Here is a 22,607-nt window from a genome sequence, read left to right on the forward strand (position 1 = left end):
TAAGGAGCAGTTGTTGCGAGTGATGCACAAATTTGTTCCTCTGAGACAGGTAAGAAATGGTAAGAATAAGGTGCCTTGGATGACGAGAACAGAGGAGCTTCTCATCAAAGGGAACAAGGCAGCTTATGTAAGGTGGAGGAAGCAAGGATCGAGCACTGCTTTAGAGGATTACAGGCTTACTAGAAAGGAGCTCAGAAATGGACTGAGGAGAGCCAGGATGGGGCATGAAAAAGGTTTGGGAGGAAGGATTAGGGAGAACACAAAGGCATTTTACTCATACATGAGGAATAAGAGAATGATCAGGGCTAGCGTAGGGAACTTGTGCATGGAGTCTGAGCAGATAAGGGAAGCCCTAAATGAGTTTTTTGCTTTGGTTTTCACTAAGGAAAGGGACCTTGTTGTGAATGAGAACTTTGAGGAGCTGGGAAACCGACTTGAATAGTTCAAGATTGATGAAGTTGATGTGCTGGAAATTTTGGCATACATTAAGATTGATAAGTCCCCAGGGCCAGACCAGATTTATCCTAGGTTGCTCAGGAAGTGAGAAAGGAGGTTACTAAGCCATTGGCGAAGATCTTTGCTTCCTCACTCTCCACTGGAGTCGTACCAGAGGATTGGAGGGAGGTGAATGTTATTCCTCTTTTCAAGAAGGGGAATAGGGAAATCCCTGGCAATTACAGACCAGTCAGTCTTACATCTGTGGTCAGCAAGGTTCTGGAAAGAATTCTGAGGGATAGGATTTATGACTATTTGAAAAAGCATAGTGTGATTAAAGGCAGTCAGCATGGCTTTGTGAGGAGCAGGTCATGCCCCACAAATCTTATTGAGTTCTTTGAGGAGGTGATGAGGTAGGTTGAGCAGTGGCTGTGGTGTACATGGACTTCAGCAAGGCATTTGATAAGGTTCCCCTGGTAGGCTCATTCATGAGGTCAGGAGGTATGGGATACAGGGAGATTTGGCTGTCTGGATTCAGAATTGGTTGGCTGACAGAAGACAGAGAATGGTTTTAGATGGAAAGTATTCTGCCTGGAGGTCAGTGATGAGTGGGGTCCCGCAGAGCTCCGTACTTGGGCCTCTGCTCTTTGTAGTTTTTATAAATGACTTGGATGAGGAGTTGAGGGGTGGCTTAGTAAATTTGCCGATGGCACAAGGGTTGGAGGTGCCGTTGATCGTATCAAGGGCAATTGCAGACTGCGACGTAGACAGGATGCAGAGCAGGGCTGAGAAATTGGAGATGGAGATCAACCTGGATAAATGCATTTTGGAAGGTCGAACTCGAATGCTGAATAAAGGATTAAAGACAGGATTCTTGGCAGTGTGGAGGAACAGAGGGATCTTGGTGTTCTAGTGCATAGATCCCTCAAAGTTGCCACCCAAGTGGATAGGATTGTTAAGAAAGCATATGGTGTTTTGGCTTTCATTAACAGGGAGATAGAGTTTACGAGCTGTGAGGTTTTGCTGCAGCTCTACAAGACCCTGGTAAGGCCACACTCGGAATATTGTGTCCAGTTCTGATCGCTCTACTATAGGAAAGATACACAGAGGCTTTGGAGAGGGTGCAAAGAAGGTTTACTCGGATGCTGCCTGGACTGGAGGGCTTGTCTTATGAAGAGAGATTGACTAAGCTTGGACTTTTCTCTCTGGAGGGAAGGAGGAAGAGAGGTGACCTGATCGAGGTGTACAAGGTAATGAGAGGCATGCATAGAGTCAGTAGCGAGAGACTTTTCCCCAGGGCAGGATTGACTGGCACAAGGGGTCATAGTTTTAAGATATTAGGAGGAAGGTATAGAGGAGACATCAGAGGAAGGTTCTTCATGCAGAGAGTTGTGAATGCATATTGCCAGCGGTGGTGGTGGAAGCAGAGTCATTGGGGACATTTAAGCGACTGCTGGACATGCACATGGATAGCAGTGAATTGAGGTGTGCGTAGGTTAAGTTATTTTACTTTAGTTTAGGAATAATCCTCGGCACAACATCGTGGGCCGAAGGGCCTGTTCTGTGTTGTACTTTTCTATGTACTGCATGAGAAACAAAAGCAAATACTATGGATGCTGGAGACCTGACATATAAACAGGAAGTGTAGGAGTAACTTAGCAGGTCTGGCAGCATCTGTGGAGAGAAAGCAAAGTTAACATTTCAAGTCTAGTGATGTTTCTTCAGAACAGAGATGTGGAAATGTTGGAAGCTGGAGGGGGGCCAAGAGGTACTGAAGGGAAGGTCCGGGAAAGCTGAATGAATACTGACTCACTTTCCAGTTTGACAGTTTATAGGCCTCTGCTCTCAACTTTGAATTCTATAACTTCAGGCCTGAATGACTTCCACCTGGATATATTGCTCCCCAGTGCCTATTACTTGTTTTCATGGTTTTGTTTTCAGTCAGAGCTGGCCTTTATTTTCTTATTACCACTTATTCTGGACTGATGCCTTTTCTCTTCCCCACCATCATTACCTCTCCCTTTGCCTTTTGTTCCATGACATTTTAGGTCTCTAATCTCCTGGCTCTTGAACCATTCCCCAATCATCCTTCCTTGCTATTCCCTTAGCCTCCACTTGAATAATACAGGAAATGCTGCATTTGGATATAGCAAGTTCCCAAAGCAGCAATATTATAACGATCAGATAATCTGATCTTGAGATGTTGTTTGACTGATGGTTAGACAACTGGGATAACTGCCTTGTCCCTTAAAAATAGTGCCATGGAATTTTTAGCATCCAATTTAAAGAGCAGACAGTGACTCAATTTAACATCTGACCCAAAAGGCAGCACCTGCAAGTGCACAGCACTCCCTCAGTACTGCTCTCTACTGTGCTAGTCTGCCCTGTTGGGCTCAATCTCCTGGTGGGGGATTTGAACCACAGCCTCTTACTCAGATGATAAGACGTAGGAACAGAATTAGGCCATTCAGCTCATTAAATGTGTTCCATTATTCCATCAGGGTTGATATGTTTCTCATCCCATTTTCCTGCCTTCTCGAAGATTGTCCCTTCACTCTGAAGCTGGGCCTGAGACACTCCTATTATTGGAAACATCCTCTCCACATCCACTCTATCCTGTGTTCTATACGACCCACCCTCATCCTTCTAAACTTCATCAACTACAGACCCAAAGTCCTCAACCACTCCTCATATGACAAGCCCTTCATCCCCAGGATCATCCTTGTAAACCTCCTCTGGACCCCTCCAACACAAACACATTCTTTCTTAGATATGTGGCCCAAAACTGCTCTCAATACTCCAAATGCAGTCTGACCAGAATGTTATGCAGCCCCAGCAGTATATCTGTGATCTTGTATTCTAGCCCTCTTGAAATGAATGCTAACATTGCATTTGCCTTCCCAACTGCCAACTGAACCAGTATGTTAACCTTCAGGGAGTTTTGAACTAGGACTCCCAAGTCCCTTTGTGTTTCAGATTTCTGTAGCCTTTACTCATATTCAAAGTAGTCTACACCTCTATTCTTCCTACCAAAGTGCATAACCTCATACTTTCCCAGATTGTATAAGTACTACCATTGAACCACCTAGGGGTATGTTTGTTCCCACTGGATATTTGACTTTAGAGAGGAAAATGCTGTTTCTCGTCCAGTTCTATCATATGGTCCCACTACTAATTCTCCTCTACCAGTTTTTATTTGATAGCCAGAAAATAGAGCATGTTGTTATGCTGCTGGGGAATTAATACATCAATTTCTCTGTAAGCCTTAAAGTTTACTGACTTTGATTTAATGGCTTCATTCACATACCTGCCATCATTCCTCAGCAGGCATTTTAATGTTACGGTTTGAGTTACAAGTGGATATCACTGTACATTTGTCTGCTGCATGTGTCATTACCCCCTTTCATTTTAAACTATATATTTATTCAAGTTGACTGTATTTGGATTGATGATCAGGTTCGAAGACATAGGCAAGAAACAGATTAAGATGTAATTTAAAATGTATCTGAATGCTCCAATTAATGTGCAAAAGTCAGGCTTCAAGAAAAGTTAAGACCTTATGCTCATTTTCCAAATATGGAAGAACCTACAGATCATATGGAGTGGGACTTAACAAAGTGACTTTACAAAGAAATAGCTGTAGGAGATAAAGTTACTGAACCACATCAATCAATAGTTTGCTCACAAGTTCTACTTATATCTATATATTAGTTAGGGAACGACATGCATTATGGGAGCATTTCGATCCATGATTTGGAACTCATAAAGGCTTTAAAAAGTGGTGAATTGCAATAGAATATTTGTATTCCAGAATTTAATGCATCTTGTTGCCCCAACTAAATTATCTGGTTTGAAGCATCAAGTTTCAAATAAGTCTAGGTTTAACCATTATTGAATGATATCACATAAAGCTGGATAGCTAATGAGGTTAGATAATGAATTATCACCTTAAATTGAATTTTATAAATAACATAACTTTCGCCAGACATTACATCTAATAAAAGAGTCATTTAATGTGCAAAGCTGCATTCAAGGAGAAGTAAGGAAATTAAAGAGTGGAAAGCCCCAGGCGGGTGTCGGACAGGGACAAGTTGCAAGACAGTTTCTCCTCCGAGAATGATGAATGGTAAAAGCAACTCATGGAAATGTATTCAAATAATATGGTATATATTAACTACTGTAAGCTGGTTTAAAATCAACTGATATAATAACAATCTGTGGTTTTATGTCATGCTTTTAACATCAAAACATCCAAGGTGCTCCACATTGGCATAATCAGACAAAATACTGAGCCAGATGAGGATATATGATAACAATAATCGTGAGATCACGTCAAAGAGAAACATTTGGAAGGGTATGTTTAAGGAGAAAAGAGAGGTACAGAAGCAAAGAGATTTTGGCCCCAGTGTCTGAAAGTGTGACCATCACAGGCTGGAGGATAGACAATCTGGGATGTGCAATGGTCTAAATGAGAGGATGCTAGGAATCTTCAAGGATGGTAGAGCTGGAACAGATTACAGAGATAGAGAAATAGAGACCATGGAAGGATTTGAGAATAAGAATTAGAATTGGAACGTTGAAACTTGCTTAATTTACCATCAGCAAGCAAATGGATTGTTTGTGAACAGGATTTGATGTGAGGTAGGGGAGAGCTAGCAGAGTTTTTTGGTTGAATTTATAGTGGTTACATTTGAACATCTAAATTAGGAGCAGAGCTCTGACCCCTGATCCCGCTTTGACATTCAATGAAATCATGGCTAATCTAATTGCTCCATATTCCTGCCTATCCCGAATAACTTTTCACCCTCCAGCTACCAACAATCTATACCACCTCTACCTTAAAAAATACTCAAATCCTCTTCTTCCAATGCCTTTAGAGAATCATAGGTTCCAAAGACTTACAACCCTCAGTGCAAAAAAAAATTATCTTTATCTCTTGCCTTAGATGGTCGACCCCTTATTCTTAAACAGTGACCTCTAGTTCTGGATTCTCCAAGACAAAACATCTTGTCCACATCAACCCTGACAAGACCCATATTATGGTTTAAGAAGAACCAGGAACATTTACCAACAGCAGGACGTTTCTGAAGGAGGTGTACCATCTGCAGGCAGCTAAGTCATAGCTGTTTCCTACTCAAAATGGCCAATGACATTGTCATGAAGTTGTTAGCTGCTCGGACTCTTAAAGTGGCTGTCCACTGTACTAACCAAATATATAGCAACCTCTCAGGAACTTACGTCTTTTGATCAAATCTCTTCCTCCTCTTCTAAACTCCAGCCTAGTCTCCCCAACCTTTCCTACTTAGATGACCCAGGTATAAACCTGGTAAACGTACACTCAATTACTTGCAGGACATTCTCATCCTTCCTTCTAGAAGGTGACCAATACTGTACATAATACCCCAGGTACGCTCTCATCAATGCTCTTAACCTTCTTATTTTTGTATTCAATGCCCCTCTCAATAACATTCTATTGGCTTTCCTGATTACCTGCTGGGTCTGCAAACTGACCTCCAATTTCTCTGCATCTCACAGCTCTATAACCTCTCATCCTTTAGATAATATGCTTCTTCTACATGCTTCCTGCCAAAATAGGCATTTTCACATTTCTCCCATTATTAGCCAGATCTTTGTCTATCCATTTAACCTATCTGTGTCCCTTTGTAGCCTCTTTATGCCTTCTTTGCAACTTATCTTCCTGACTATCTTTGTGCCATCAGCAAATGTAGCAACCATTCCTTTGGTGTCTTCATCCAAATCATTTATATCAATTGCATATAGTTGAGAGCCCAACACTGATCCCTGTAGCACACTACTCATCAACCAGAAAATAACCATTTTTATGCCTGTTCTGAGTTTCTTCTTAGCTAACCAATCTTCTATTAATGCTAATGTGTTACTCTTTATACTATGAGTTTTACATTCCACAATAACCCCTGTTACATAACAAATCCCCTCTGGAAATATAAGTACGGAACGTGCACTAGTTCCCTGTTATCCATAGCACAAATTATTTCTTCAAATAACTCCAATACATTGGCTAAACATGATTTTGTTTGCGAAGAAGTTGGAAGACAGGACAGTCTGAGAGTCGGGCCTGATTTAACTAGCACTGCCTATATAAATGTTGGAGTTAGTCTGTAATGCCAACACAACTAAAGCAGAAGAAGAAGTAGACTCAAAATGAAGTCTTTAGATAACAAAGGCACAGACAAGGGTTTCAGCAGTGGTTGCACTGAGAAAGTGCAGTTGTTCAATGTTACACAAGCAGAAGTGAGAGATCTTAGTGTGAATGCTTGGAAGCTCATCTCTTGATCAAATATTGTCCTACCATTACTGACAGGCCAGTTCAATCTCAAAAGTTGCTGGGGAGGGAGATGGGTTAACAGAAGAGAACTACAAAAATCTTACAACGTTTTGACAGCATTAAATGGTATTCTGTGATAATATGAGCTGCTAAATAAAGAAGCCACAACAAATGCCCACCTTCCTGTTTATCGATGATGCCTATAGTGCTGGTGTCTGTAATATAAAGACGTCCATCCTCAAAAGTACCAAACATGTTGTCATGGACACTGGTGTAGTAGAAGAAATAATTCAAGTCATTGTTTTTCATGGAGTGAGTAATTTGCAGAAGCTGGTAGGCTATGTCTACAATGACCTCCAGAGATGCATTATAAAATTCTCTGATGGGATTAGTCCATGGAGTCACAATTACTCGACCACAAGATCCAAAATAGCGCAGAAATGGCCATCCTTCTATTCCTGGAAAAAGCTGAAAGAGAACCTCTGTCAATTTTGTAGGACAGTAATGGATTTTCACAGTTCTAATCAATTTAAAGCATTAGTAAGCGTGTCTGTTCCTTTTGAAGGTAATTATTGAAGGTTGATCATGTAAAGCTGACTGAGGAGGCCGACACAGCCTCTGCCTTGAAAGGAGAATTGAATGTGTTCTTCATTGGATCAGGGATCAGATCATGATGATTGGTTGGGCTGATTTAATCCCTGGAGAAAGAAAATTTCCATTGCTTATTGGTCTGCATTTCTAAGGAGATAACATGATTGTGGATCAGGCAGGGGGAAGGATTTGGTGGAAGTCTCCTACCAATAATTTCATGTGTATTATTTTTATGTAAGGATTGCTTGTGTGACATCTTATTGAATGTCTTCTGTCAATCCAAATATATTACATTGGCAGGTTTCCATTCAACTACCCCATTAGTTGCAACCTCAAAAACCTAATATATCTGTCAACCAGAAATTTCCATTCAAAACATTGTACTGACTCTACCTAATTGTTTTATGATTTTACAAGTGCCCTATTATCACTCCCTTAACATATTCTAACATTATCCCAACTGCTGATGCCAAAATAACTGGCTAATAATTCATTGTTTTACATTTCCTCCTTCTTTTGAACAACAGCGTTATATTTACAGTGTTCCAATGTGGGAATCCATTCTGGAATCAAGGTAATTCATGATGATCATTACCCAATTACATTCAGGATATCGGGAGGGTGTGGGACATACATAAGCATTTAAACAGCAGCATGGCTTCGCAGCAGAAAGAGAGGTAATCAACACAAGAGTGATACAACAACCGAAAACAAGTTGGTCAGTGCACACGTTTACACGTAAACCTTAAACTTAAAATAAGATAAATGAGACGATTAAATTTAAACAAGTTCAGACAATTTATTTTAAAAAAACAAAATAAACTAACTTGATGAAACATAGATTATAATCAAATAAAGCTACGCTAATTAGGGAGACTTATTTCTGATCAAGCTGTTCAGAGATGTTATTATAAATCGCTAATGTGGTGTGGGACTTGTACCTGGGCCTCCTGGCTGAGTGGAAGGGACTTCACCCTATGCATCAAGATGGTTAGGGTGAGCATTTGCAGATGGTGTAGCCTGCAGCATGTAATATTTAATGGGCTGCATTGTAATCCCCACAGGACACACTTACAACTCAAGGAGCTTCCATTCATTGTTGGTGTACTAAATCCTGAGGTGCACATGTTGTGGGGCATCACAGAGGGGCAAATATAACCTGAACACTGATGAAGAATTGATATGGTTCTCGATAGTGCTTTGGAACAAGAGCACGTAAATGAAACTCATTCAGGTAACAGAACGTGGAGCAAAGATAGAGGAGCCTCCACCATTGCCCTTAACCAATGGGTATGAGTTCCTTGCTTCCTGAGTGAGGACACAAACCATTTAAAAAATTTGAAAGCAAGCATGTGAAATGAAAATTGAGATGTTGTTTGACCAGGAGATAACGTTAGCCTGGGAGGAGAGGGATGGTGGGTGAATTGGGGTGGAACTAAGGACAATGAGTAAGAACACTGGCAGCAGAGTTTTAAATCACTTCACGTTTACTGAGAGCAGAATGTGAGGACAGACAGAAAAGTATTAGACTGGTTGAATCTGGAGGCAGTGGAAGCATGGATAAGGATTTTAGCTGCAGAAGAGCTGACACAGGAGATGTTTAATACATCCACTTCCTCTGCAACCAGCTTCTTTAACACCCTAGGATATGAGCCATCAGGTTCAGGCGATTTGTCAACTTCTACTCCTTTTAATTTCATTGATATTTTGCTTTGTGAATGTATTCCCCTTAAGTTGCTCATTCTAATTAGATTCTCAGTTCTCCATTATTCTTTGTTTCATTAAACTCAATTCCAGGGAGCTTTAACATTTTCTTAAGACAGAATGGGCAGCTTTGAATTTCATTATTAAATGCATTCTTAGGTTTACCCAGGAGACATCGCTATGTAAATTCTTGATAGTCCACTTGAATATTTGGTATTATTGAATTTGCTTGATAATTTATATTATTTCTAATTAGGGCGGCACAGTGGCCTCATGGTTAGCACTGCTGCCTCACAGTGCCAGGGACCCGGGTTCGATTCCCACTTTGGGTGACTGTGTGGAGTTTGCATATTCTCCCTGTGTCTGCGTAGGTTTCCTACCACTATCCAAAAATGTGCGGGCCAGGTGAATGGGCAATTTAGCACAGCTAATAGTGTTCAATGCATTAGTTGGGGTAAATATGGGGAATGGGTATGGGTGGGTTACTCTTTGAAGAGTTGGTGTGGACTTGTTGGGCCGAAGGGCCTGTTTCATACTGTAGGGAATCTAATCTGATTCATCTCAAAGACAAAGCACATATCATAAACAAATACTTTAAGTCTTTTTATCATTAGATTTGATTCCAGCATTGAATTTGTAGCTTACTCAGTGAGAGAGGGTTGATATTAAAAGTGACCAGTAGCAGTAAGGAGTTGTACCTGCAGTATGATGGGGTGGGTGTTGACAGATAAGGTGTAGAGCAGACGGAGTTTATCCCGATCAGTGAATTGGCGCATCAGGACACTGCCCGAGTCCCTCACTTCAGCGTAACGCCGAACAATCCGGTCCAACAGCCGTTGGGATGGACATCTCAACAAAGGGCTAGGGAGACTCTGTAGTTCAAAACAATATGTGGCAGTAGAAAAAAAAACCAACAAAGGTTATACACAGGAATTCAGAAATATTAACTAAAACTAGAAGCACTCTGCTGATAGTCAATTATTCTGATTTCAGTGTTGTTCGTGCTCTTCTTTCCTCCTTATCCTGGATAATCCATAGCTGGGTGAATCCTGTCCTGTAATTTGACAGACATCAGATTAGACCGTTTTGGCTCAGATTTATCAGGCAGCAATGAAACGACTTGCTGCATACCTTGAGGAAAGCTGCCGACAAATAGCTATTGATCTCTGCAGCATGGATATCCCAACATTAGACTGAATTAGGCATAAGTCAAATGGATCTCCAGGTATCCAGAAACTATGTGACCATCAAACAGTCTTGAATGTTGAAGTATTCTAATTGACAGCAAACCAAATAAAATATATTCATTTAAATTTATTTAAGTTTTACAAAACTGAAAACAATTTATAACAGGTTCACTGGTCTATAGTTCCCTGGCTTGTCCTTACCACCCTTCTCAAATAGTGGCTCTACGTTAGCCAACCTTCAATCTTCTGGCACCTCACCTGTGACTATCGATGATACAAATATCTCAGCAAGAGGCCCAGCAATCACTTCTCTAGCTTCCCACAGAGTTCTAGGGTACACCTGATCAGGTCCTGGGAATTTATTCATCTTTATGTATTTTAAGACATCCAGCACTTCCTCCTCTGTAATATCGACATTTTTCAAGATGTCACCATCTATTTCCCCACTTTCTATATCTTTCATGTCCTTTTCCACAGTAAACACTGATGCAAAATATTCATTTAGTATCTCCCCCATCTCCTGTGGCTCTACGGGCGGCACGGTGGCACAGCAGTTAGCACTGCTGCCTCACAGCGCCAGAGACCCGGGTTCAATTCCCGCCTCAGGCGACTGACTGTGTGGAGTTTGCACGTTCTCCCCGTGTCTGCATGGGTTTCCTCCGGGTGCTCCGGTTTCCTCCCACAGTCCAAAGATGTGCAGGTCAGGTGAATCGGCCATGCTAAATTGCCCGTAGTGTTAGGTAAGGGGTAAATGTAGGGGTATGGGTGGGTTGCGCTTCGGCGGGGCGGTGTGGACTTGTTGGGCCGAAGGGCCTGTTTCCACACTAAGTAATCTAATCTAATCTAATCTACACAAAGGCCGCCTTGCTGATGTTTGAGGGGCTCTATTCTCTGCCTAGTTACCCTTTTGTCCTTAAGGAGAATCCAAAGGGTTTTTATAACTCTATTTGCCAAAGCTATCTCATTCCCCTTTTTGCCCTCCTGATTTACCTCTTAAGTATACACATATTGTGAGGATTCACTTGATCTCTCCTGCCTATACCTGACAAATGCTTCCTTCTTTTTTTCACAAAAACCTCAATTTCTTTAGTCATCCAGTATTCCCTGCACCTACCAGCCTTGCCTTTCACCCTAACAGGAACATACTGTCTCTGGACTCTCATTATCTCATTTTTGAAGGCTTCTAATTTTCTAGCAATCCGTTTCTAACATCCGTTCTAACATCAACCCCTAATCAACTTTTTGAAAGTTCTTACCTAATGCTGTCAAAATTGGCCTTCCTCCGATTTAGAAATTTAACATTAAGATCTAGTCTATCCTTTTCCATCACTATTTTAAAACAAATAGAACTATGGTCACTAGCCCCAAAGTGCTCCCCCACTGACACCTCAGTTACCTGCCCTGCCCTATTTCCCAAGAATACGTCAAGTTTGCAGATGACACCAGAATTGGAGGTGTAGTGGACAGCGAAGAAGATTACACCAGAGTGCAAGAGGATCTTGATTGGATGAGCCAAAGGGCTGAGGTGTGGCAGATGCAGGTTAATTTAGATAAATGTGAGGTGTTGCAGTTTGGACAGGCAAATCAGGGCAGGACTAATATGCTTAATGGTAAGGTCCTGGGGAGTGTTGCTAAACAAAGAGACCTTGGAGTGCAGGTTCATAGTTCTTTGAAAGTGGCGTCATAGGTAGATAGGATAGTGAAGAAAGCATTTGGTATACTTTCCTTTATTGGTCAGAGTATTGAATACAGGAGTTGGGAGGTCATGTGGCTGTACAGGACATTGGTTAGACCACTTTGGGAATATTATGTACAATTCTGGTCTCCCTCCTATCGGAAAGATTTTGTGAAACTTGAAAGGGTTCGGGAAAGATTTACAAGGATATTGCCAGGGTTGGAGAGTTTGAGAGGTTGAATAGGCTAGTGCTGTTTTCACTGGAGCGTCAGAGGCTGAGGGGTGACCTTAGAGAGATTTATAAAATCATTAGGGGCGTGGATAGAGTAAATAGACAAAGTCTTTTCCCTGGGGTGGGGGAGTCCAGAACTAGAGGATATAAGGTTTAAGGTGAGAGGGGAAAGATAGAAAAGGGACCTAAGGGACAACTTTTTCATGCAGAGGGTGGCATGTGTATGGAAGGAACTGCCAGAGGAAGTGGTGGAGGCTCGGATAATTGCAGCATTTAAATGGCATCTGGATGGGTATATGAATAGGAAGAGTTTAGAGGGATAAGGGCCAAGTGCTGGTAAATGGGACAGGATTGGGTTGGGATATCTGGTCAGCATGGACGAGTTGGACTGAAGGGTCTGATTCCCTGCTGTATATCTCTCTGACTCTGTGACTGTGTAACTGGGACATCTTCCTTGGTTCTGTTTGCTGACCCCGTGCACCAGGATCCTCACCCTCGGTAGGGCATGGAAGCAGATCCTGAATCCAGCCCAGATGGTACAGGAATCAAACCCCATGCTATAGGCACTAATCTAATCCACACCAGGTCTCTGGCCAATTCACCCCAAGGAATCTGTGATAACGGTTACTTTTATGAAGATATTGTAGTTAAGAGCTTTGGATCGGTGATTAGATTAGATTATCTACAGTGTGGAAACAGGCCATTCGGCCCAACAAGTCCACACCAACCTTCTGAAGAGTAACCCACCCAGACCTATTTCCCTTTGACTAATACATTACACTCCAAGCAATTTAGCATGGCCAATTCACCTGGCCTGCACATCTTTGGACTCTGGGAGGAAACCGGAGCACCCGGAGGAAATACACGCAAACACTGGGAGAATGTGCAAACTCCACACAGACAGTCACCGGAGGCAGGAATCGAACCGGGGTCCCTGGTGCTATGAGGCAACAGTGCTAACCAGTGAGCCTGCCGCCTCTCATCATCCAGTGATGAACAGCATCTTCAGGAATGTTTCACTCCTACATGATTTTGTAGGATTCAGCAATGTTCTTACAATGTCTGTACATCTTCCTTCATTGTCTATCCTGTTGTTACCTAACAATTTCATACTGTCCAATGCACACAGTTACAAAACATGGTTGATTTAATTTGATTTTTTTAAGTTGTGGCAGGTCACTTAATCCTTCTACAGCTCTCAAACTTGACTGGTGATTACTTGTTTCTTGCCAGATATAAAACAGACACTTGATCATCTTAGTTTAATATAATTGAATAAATTTGGTCATATATTCCAGACCTACTGATCCAGAAACGTACCTGAACTAAATCAGCAGTCAGCCGATCAGCTGCCAGCCATTTCTGGAATCGTTGAGTGCTTCTCAGAACATTCTCAATGCTGCATGTGGCTTTCTTTGAAGCTGAGGTGCAAATTTTCCAATCAGAAAGTTCATCTTGAAACTTGCTTTGTAACCGAGAGATGATGACTGGCTTCCAGTTCTCTGTATCAGCAGTATAATTCGCAAAGTATGTCGTCTTGTGGCTAGGAGGGAGTTTTAAACCTGCAGATAGCCAGTTTTCAAACCTGCAAACAGTCATGTTATTTGTGTTTACAGATATTGAGACGTGAGAGCTGGGTTTATGAATGGAGTAGAACTTTATACCTTACTATTGTATAATTCACGAACATGTTATACATCTTTGTTCTTTCACCATAAATCTGTTTATTTATGACATCAAAAAATTCACAGATCTTGTTGCAGAATTCAATTGGTCATGACAAAAATGAAGTTTAGTTTTTCAATGTATGGCGTTCTTTGAGCTGTTGACAGAAGTCAAATTGACTTTGAATTGAACCGCATTTTGAATTCTTGAAATCAGGCCTCTACCATTACATGAAACAACTCTTGTCAATCTCACAAATGACATCCAATGTGACTTTGACAAAGGTTAGCTAAGCATCCTCATTGTTCTTGACCTCTCTGCAGCATCTGTCACAGTTGGACACACTATCCCTGCCCAATGCCTTTCCACCATTATCCAGTTAGGAGGGACTGCGCTTGGCGTGTTCCATTTTAAAATATCAGTAGTAGCCAAACTATTTTTATATAAGACCATAACATCATAAGACATAGGAGCAGATACCAGGCCATTCAGCCCATTGAGTCTGCTCTACCATTCAATCATCACTGATAAGTTTCTCAACCCCATTCTCCTGCTTTCTCCCTGTAAGCCTTGATCCCCTTGACAATCAAGAACCTATCTATCTCAATCTTAAATATACTCAATAACCTGGCCTCCACAGCCTTCTATGGCAATGAATTTCATGGATTCTCCACTCTCTGCCTGAAGAAGTTTCTCCTTATCTCTGTTCTAAAATGTCTTCCCTTTACTCCAAGGCTGTGCCCTCAGGTCCTCGTCTCTCCTACCAATGAAAACATCTTCCCAACATCCACTCTGTCCAGACCATTCAGTATTCTGTAAGTTTCAATTACATCCCCCCTCATCTTTCTGAATTCTATCAAGTATAAACCTAGAGTCCTCAAACGTTCCTCTATGTTAAGCATTTCATTGCTGGGGCTATTCCTGTAAACCTCCTCTGAACACACTCCAGGGCCAGTGCATTCTTCCTGAGATATGGGGCCCAAAACTGTGCACAATACTCCAAGTGTTGTCTGACCAAGATTATATAAAGCCTCAGAGGTACATTCCTGCTTTTATATTCAAGTCCTCTCAAAATAAATGCCATTTGATTTACTAACTGCTGCACAACCCACAAGCTTATCTTGAGCAAATCCTGGACAAGAACTCCCAAGTCTCTTTGCACTTTAGACTTCTGAATTTTCTCCCCATTTAGAAAACAGTCCATGCATCTATTCTTCCTACCAAAGTGCATAGCCTCACATTTTCCTATCTTGTACCCCATCTGTCACTTCTTTCCCAATTCTCCTAATGTGTCCAACTCCTTCTGCAGCCTTCCCACCTCCTCAAGGCTACCTGCCCCTGTACCTATCTTTGTATCGTCCGCAAACTTATCCAGATTGCCCTCAGTTCCTTCATCTAGATCATTAATGTATAAAGTGAAAAGTTGTGGTCCCAACATTGAGCCTTGCGGAACATCATTTGTCACCGGCTGCTATCTTGAAAAAGACCCTTTTATCCTCACTCTCTGCTTTCTGCCAGACAGCCAGGCTTCTATCCATGTTAGCACCTTGCCTCTAATACCAAGGGCCCTTATCTTACTCAGTAGCCTCCTGTGTGGAACCTTGTCAAAGACCTTCTTGAAGTCCAGGTAGATAACATCCATTGGCTCTCCTTGGTCAAACCTGCTCATTACTTCCTCAAAGAATTCTAGCAGATTTGTCAGACATGACCTCCCCTTGATGAAACCTATTTTATCATACACTTCCAAGTATTCAGAAATCTCATCCTTTACAATGGATTCCAGAATCAAGATTAGGCTAATCATCCTATAATTTTCCATTTTTGCCTTACTCCCTGTTTAAACAGGTGTGTCACATTAGAGATTTTCCAGTCCTCTGGGATCCTCCATGTATCTAGAAATTCCTGAAAGATCACCACTAACGCTTTCACTCTCTCTTCAGCTACCTCCCTTAGAACTCTGGGGTGTAGTCCATCTGATCCAGGTGATTTATCCACCTAAAGGCCATTCAGTTTTTCTAGCACTTCTCCTTGGTGATGACCACCTTACTCAGCTCTGCCCCCTCACTCTCTTGATTGTTGGGATATTATTTGCGTCTTCCACCATGAAGACTGATGAAAGATTCAGCCATTTCCTTGTTCCCCACTACTATCTCTCCATCATCATTTTCCAATGGCCCAATGTCCACTTTTGCCTCTCTTTTGCCTTTTGTATATCTAAAGAATCTCTTACAGTCTTCCTTTATATTACTGACTAGTTTACCCTCCAATTTAATCTCCTCCTTCCTTCTTTATTCTTTTGTTGCCCTCTGATGGTCTTTGTAAGCTTCCGAATCCTCTAGTTTCTCACTGCCTTTTGCCAAATTATATTCTTTCTCTTTTGCTTTTTTGCTATCCCTGACTTCCCTAGTCAGCCAGGGTTGCTTCATCTTCCCTGTACCATGCTTCTTTTTCCTCGGGATGAATCTCTGCGTGTCTCCTGAATTACTCCCAGAAACTCCTACCCTTACTGTTCCATTGTCTTCCCTGCTAGGCTCCTCTCCCAGTCTATTCTACCCAGCTCCTCCCTCATACTTCTATTGTTGCCTTTATTCAGCTGTAATACAGTTACCTCTGATTCTATCTTCTTCCTCTCAAACTGCAGAGTATATTCGACCATATTGTGGTCACTATCTCTGAAGGGTTCCTTCACCTTCAGCTCCCTTATCAAGTCTGCCTCATTGCACAACACAAAATCCCGTATTGCCTGTTCCCTCGTGGGCTCCACTATAAGCTGTTCCAAAAAGCCATTTCATAGATATTCCACAAATTCCTTTTCTTGCACTCCACTACCAGTCCACCTGTATATTGATATCTCCCATGATAACTTTGCCTTTCCTACACATCTTTTTTAATCCTGGTGTATTCTCCGCCTCAGCTCCTAACTACTATTTGGAGGCCTATATGTAACCCCCAACTATGTTTTTTTTAAACCTTTGCGATTCCTCAATTCTACCCACACAGATTTTACGCCATCTAACCTTACTTTGTTTCTTACTATTTGTGGAATGCTGGCCAATATATATTAGCCTGTCCTAGTTGTCCTTGAGAAGGTGGTGGTGTTCCAGTCCAAGTGTTGTTGGTTGACCCACAATGTGATTAGGGAGGGAATTCCAGTATTTTGATCCTGTGACAGTGAAGGAAACAGCAATATCTTCCCAAGTCAGGGTGGTGAGTGGCTTGGAGGGGAACTTGCAGGTTGTGGTGTTCCCAAGTACCTGCTGCCCTTGTCCTTCTGGATAGAAGTGGTTATGGATTTGGAAAGATCTTTGGTGAATTTCTGCAGTGCACCCTGTAAATAAAACACACTGCTGCTGCTAAGCGTCGATGGTGGAGGAAGTGGATATCTGTGGCAATCTAGAGGGTTGCTTTGTCCTGGATGGTAACATCCAAGCAAGTGGGGAGTATTCCATCACACCCCTGACTTATACCTTGTAGCCATTGTGTTAATGTGGTGAGTCCAGCTGAGTTGCTGGACAATGATAACCGCAAGGATGTTGATAGTGGACGATTCAGTGATGGTAACACCATTGGATGTCAAGGGGCAGAGATTAGATTATCTCTTATTGGAGAAGCTCATTGCCCAGCATTTATATAGCATGAATGTTACTTCACACTTGTCAAACCAAGTCTGGATTTTGTCCAGATCTTGCTACATTTGAACATTGACTACAGCAGTATCTGAGAGACATGAATGTTGCTGAACATTGTATAATCATCAGCAAACGTCCCCACTTCTGACCTTTGATGACCTTCCCTCCATCATGTGAAGCAGCTGAAGATGGTTGGACCAATGACACTACCCTGAGGAACTCCAACCCTCTGCTCTCAAAAGTCTACAGCTGAGCCAGACTGTTTGCAACTCTGATGCCATATTTGAGCTGAGATGAGCTCCAACTAGATATCTACACTATTACTCAGACAGCTAATTCCTGCCTCAGTAATATCACTTCATGCTAGTCCTGCCTCAGTTTGCTGCAATTGAAATGCTCATCTATTCCTGTGTTATCCCTCGATTTGACTATTTCAGTTCACTCTTGCTTTGTCTCCCATGATCTACCCTTCGGGAACTTGAGATTAACCAAAACTCTCTCCTGCTTGTGTTTTTATGCACAGCGAGTTGGAGCTGTGCTGAGTTTGGGGGAAAACAGATATAACAATGACATAACAAAGTCATGATTGGTTGTTGCCCAGCTGCTGCTGTTAGTGATTGGGTTTGGACTCCAGTCATTTTGAAAAACCTAAACTTTTCGATGAATACTGTTGAAGTAAGAATTTCTAGACACTGGAGAAGGAGCTGATTTGTGGTAAGGGTGAGGAATTTTGCAATTTATTTCTAATCTCCAGTTTATAATTAATAGTCCTAGAATAAGGTTAAAGTAAGCGAAAGCAACTAAAGTTAAATTACTTCATTAAAATGTACAAGCTTGAGGTACAGCAGGACAGCTAAGGAGAATGCCAGTCCTTTGGTGTGTGGAGAGAAAGGTGGCATTTCTTATGATCCAGACTAACCCATTTACACCAAGTATAACTGACTGTGAAAGTTTCAGCTCTGGATTTCAGCAGCTAGAGTCATTAAGATGCATCTGTGAGGCAGAGAACAGTCTGAATGGTGTGTTCAGAGATGTGGTTCAACTACAATTTGGGGCAAGCAGACAGAAAGGGAATGGATGACTGCCAGACAGTCTGGGAGAAACAGGCAGGTCATACAGGAGTCTACAGAAATCTCCCTCAGCAGAGTACAACAAGAACTAAGAACATGGCATAATGGGTGGCTGAGCTGTACAGTAGGAGGAGCAGGACAATGGAAGGGCAGGACTGATGGGGAATTCTTTAGATGGGGAACCAGATAAGAACTTCTCCAGCCATTGATATGATGCCAGAATGGTTTGTTGCCTCCCTGGTGCTTGGTCAAGGGTATCATTGAACAGCTGCAGGAGATTCTTCTTGGGGAGAGAAAACAGTCAGAGTCTGTGGCCCATATTGTACTAACAACATGGGTAGGAGTGTGAATGTGGTCCTGCAATCAGAATTTAGAAAGCCAGGTGGAAAATTAGCAAGCAGGATATCTACATCAGTGATCTCTCAATCACTCTCAGTGCCATGTGCAACTGTGTACGGAATTAGGGAGATAAACCAAATGAATCTGTCTCCAGAAAGATGGTGTATAAAGGTGGGACTGGGCTGCCTCTGGGCTAGATGACACCTGTACAAACCAGATGGTTACATATGAATGGAATGGAACAGAATTGAGTTGCTGGTGGGGCATTTTGCTGGTGCTGCTGGTAAGGGCTTAAACCAGCAGATATCTGAGTCCCAGGAGAGAATATTACAAAGCAATACCAGGTTGCATGAAATGCTGGAAGAGACATATAGAGAAGAGCAAGTTAATAGTGGGATGGGGATAAAGGAGAAAGTAATGAAGTCTAACTTCCAGTTACCCTGCATGTATATGAATAAATGAACATAGTTAAAGAAATTACACAGTTACAGGAACAGACTGCCATGTGGAATTATGATGTTGTTTCTAGATTCTCCCACAAGGGGAAAGAACATCTCCTCATCAACCCTATCAAATTCTTAAAAAACTTGTATGTTTCAATAAAGTTGCCACTCATTAGAGTCATAGACAGTTTACACAACAGCAAAAGGCCCTGTAAACCTCTCTGACTGTAATGAGAGGCAACACTGTCAAACATTCTTCTAGACTGAGTACAGACCCAACTTACTCAACCTCTGCACATAAGTCATCCCTCCATACCCTGGATCAACCTCGTAAACGTTCTCTGGACTATCTCAATGCCAGCGTATCATTCCCCACATAAGCAGGCCAAAACTGTTCACAGCATTCTTGATGTCTTCTAATTAGTGACTGTTATAGTTCTAGCAAGACCTCACACTATCTTTATACAGCATGCCCTTTGAATGAAAGACCAACATTCCATTTTCCTGTCGTATTACCTGCTGCACTTTGATGCTGGCCTTTTGTGCCCAGACTTATTTATGCACAAAAACTCCCAAGTTCTTCTGTGCTGCAGCTTTCTGCAGTATTTCTCCATTAAAAAAACGTACAGTTTCACTGTTCTTTTTGCCAAGTGCACAAATTCATGTTGTCCCACATTATATTCCATTTTCCAAGCTTTTGTCCATTTACTTAACTAATCGATATCCTTCTACAGGCTCTTTATATTGTGATGATGGCTGCCACTTTAACAAGGTTATGTTGTCCTTGGTTTTTTTTTCAAGAGAGGTTGTAAAAGCAGAGGTGCCAATTTGTCTGGAAATTATTACTTTGAACAATGACATTACTTTGAACAATGACAGGGGTGTGGCCAGTTCTCCCAGTCAGGTTTTTTTTTTCTAGTTTGGTTTAGTTTTTGCAGGGAGGCAGAAGCTATCTTTAACAGAGAAGCAGCGACAGTAAAAAGAGGTTCCATTCTTCAACAGGAATCTTACCTGAACTTTATCTCTGAAGACTCTCCTGCCTGTAAGAACCTGTGTTTGAATTTACCTTTAGCCAAGGGGTGTGTTTATGGGGTGTTGCAGGATTGGAATAGCTTCATTAAGTTGCAATATGGTGTCAGTTGGGTATCAAATAAGTGAAGTTATTCTAAATTCTGTTTTATTTTGTTTGTTTTTCATCCGTAGTATTAACTATATTCTGTTTTGTTTAAAGCTGAGTGATGCAGCTGCATCACTCCTGGAATATCCACTCTACATCGGCCTAAAAAATATTTTTAAAAAGGTTCTGAGCTACCTTCTCAAAACGTTGTGAGGGGCTCTGACCTGATCCATAACAATATTATCCTCACCACTTGCATATCGTTTATTTTTTGTGTCATCTCAAATTCGAGTATAATACATTCACTTTCCTTATGCAATTCATTCATAGATATATATTGTAAACAACTATGTTCCCATCACTGATCCTTCTATGACTCCACTAGTTACAGGTTGCCTATCCTGAAAATGCCCTCCTTATCCCAAATCTCTGCTTTCTATTACTTAGCCAATGCTTCATCCGTATTACCCCCAATGCCGTAGGCTCTATTCTTATTAAGTAACCTCACAAATGGTACCTTATCAAATGCTTACTTAAAATGCAAATATATTACATCCATTTCTTCTACTTTATCTATCTGGCTTGTTACCATCAAAAAATTCTATACATTTCTCAGGCATGATTTCCCTCTCAGTAAGCCATGCTGATACTGTTTGGTTATATTATGTATTTCTCAATATTCACCTTTTATAACAGACTCTAACATTTCCCTAATAACAGATGTTAGCCTAACTGGCCTACAGTTATCTATTTTTGTCTTCTTCCCCTGTTGAATAAAAGTGTTACATTGGCAATTTTTCAAACTTCGAGCACTTTTCCAGAATCTAAGGATTATTGGAAGATTATTACCATTATCTCCACAGTTACTTCAGTTCATATCTTTGCATGCATCCCATCAGATTCAGTGGACTTATTGATCTTTAGTTTCCCTCGTTTTTGCTCACTGGTGACAGTTATTTTATCGACCTCAACCCCCATATTCCCCTTTATAATTTTATGTTTTGGAATGTTATTAGCGTCTTCTACCATGAAGACTACTATAAATAATTTAGTTAACACCTCTGCCATTTCCTAGTTCTCATTATTATTTCCCCTAAGGGGATTTACATCTACTTTGGCCTCTCTCCTCCTTTTTATATTTTCAAGAAACTCTTGCTATCTGCCTTGATATTACTTGGAAATTTATCTGTAATTATTTTCTTCTTTATTTGGGTCAATGACCGATCTTTTCCACGTTGTATTTCTTTTTTCTTTCAATTTGATGTTATTCTTAATTTCTCTGCTTAACAATGGTTGGATTGTCTCATCCCTAGAATCCTTGGCTGGCACTGGAATAGTACTTAGTTGTGAGGTATAAACTATTTTCTCAAACGTCTGCCATTGTTGCTCAACCATCTTTGCTGCCAAACTCTTTTCTGAGGCAACTCTACCAGTTTGTCCTCATCCCTTTAAAATTATCCTAATTTGATTTTACATAGCTGTTTCCGAGACAAGTTTCTCTCTCTCAAATGAAATGCTAGATTCCACATGTAATGGTCACTGTTTGACAAGGGATATTTGTCGTAAATCGTTTACTAAACCTGCCTTATTACAAATTACCAGATCCAAAATAGGCTGATCCGTGGTTGGATCCACAACATATTGTTCCCAGAAACTATCCCAGATACACTCTCTGCATTTTTCCTTGTGGTGATATCTGCCGTTCTGACTTTTCCAATCTACATGAAGATTAAAGTCACCCAAGATAAATGTACTACCTTTTGACATGCTCCCATTCTCTCCTGATTTATTGTCTTACCTACCATATAGCTACTATTAGGGGGTCTACACATCATTCCTCCAAAAACCAGGCAACAGTTGTTCAAAACAGACCCCACTGTTGTGTACAAGCATAGAGTCATAGAATCATAGAGATGTACAGCACGGAAACAGACCCTTCGGTCCAACCCGTCCATGCTAGCCAGATATCCCAACACAATCTAGTCCCACCTGCCAGCACCCGGCCCATATCCCTCCAAACCCTTCCTATTCATATACTCATCCAGATGCCTTTTAAATGTTGCAATTGTACCAGCCTCCACCACTTCCTCTGGCAGCTCATTCCATACACGTACCAACCTCTGAGTCAAAACCTTGTCCCTTAGGTCTCTTTTTATATCTTTCCCCTCTCACCCTAAACCTATGTCCTCTAGTTCTGGACTCGCCCACCCCAT

At 41.4% G+C, this 22,607-nt stretch overlaps 1 protein-coding gene across 1 annotated transcript in view; it reads right to left on the reverse strand.

The window, feature by feature from the left end:
• Positions 1-22,607, reverse strand: part of dipk2b (divergent protein kinase domain 2B) — a 39,977-nt gene that overhangs the window by 11,435 nt on the left and 5,935 nt on the right. Inside the window, exons 2-4 of the mRNA XM_043700866.1 lie at positions 13,452-13,716; positions 9,736-9,909; positions 6,922-7,210 (exon numbers count right to left, since the gene is read on the reverse strand). Coding sequence (XP_043556801.1) covers positions 6,922-7,210; positions 9,736-9,909; positions 13,452-13,716 — 728 coding nt within the window. The remainder of the gene's footprint in view (positions 1-6,921; positions 7,211-9,735; positions 9,910-13,451; positions 13,717-22,607) is intronic.

Source organism: Chiloscyllium plagiosum, chromosome 12, assembly GCF_004010195.1.
Source record: "Chiloscyllium plagiosum isolate BGI_BamShark_2017 chromosome 12, ASM401019v2, whole genome shotgun sequence".
In the NCBI taxonomy this organism is placed as follows: Eukaryota; Metazoa; Chordata; class Chondrichthyes; order Orectolobiformes; family Hemiscylliidae; genus Chiloscyllium; species Chiloscyllium plagiosum.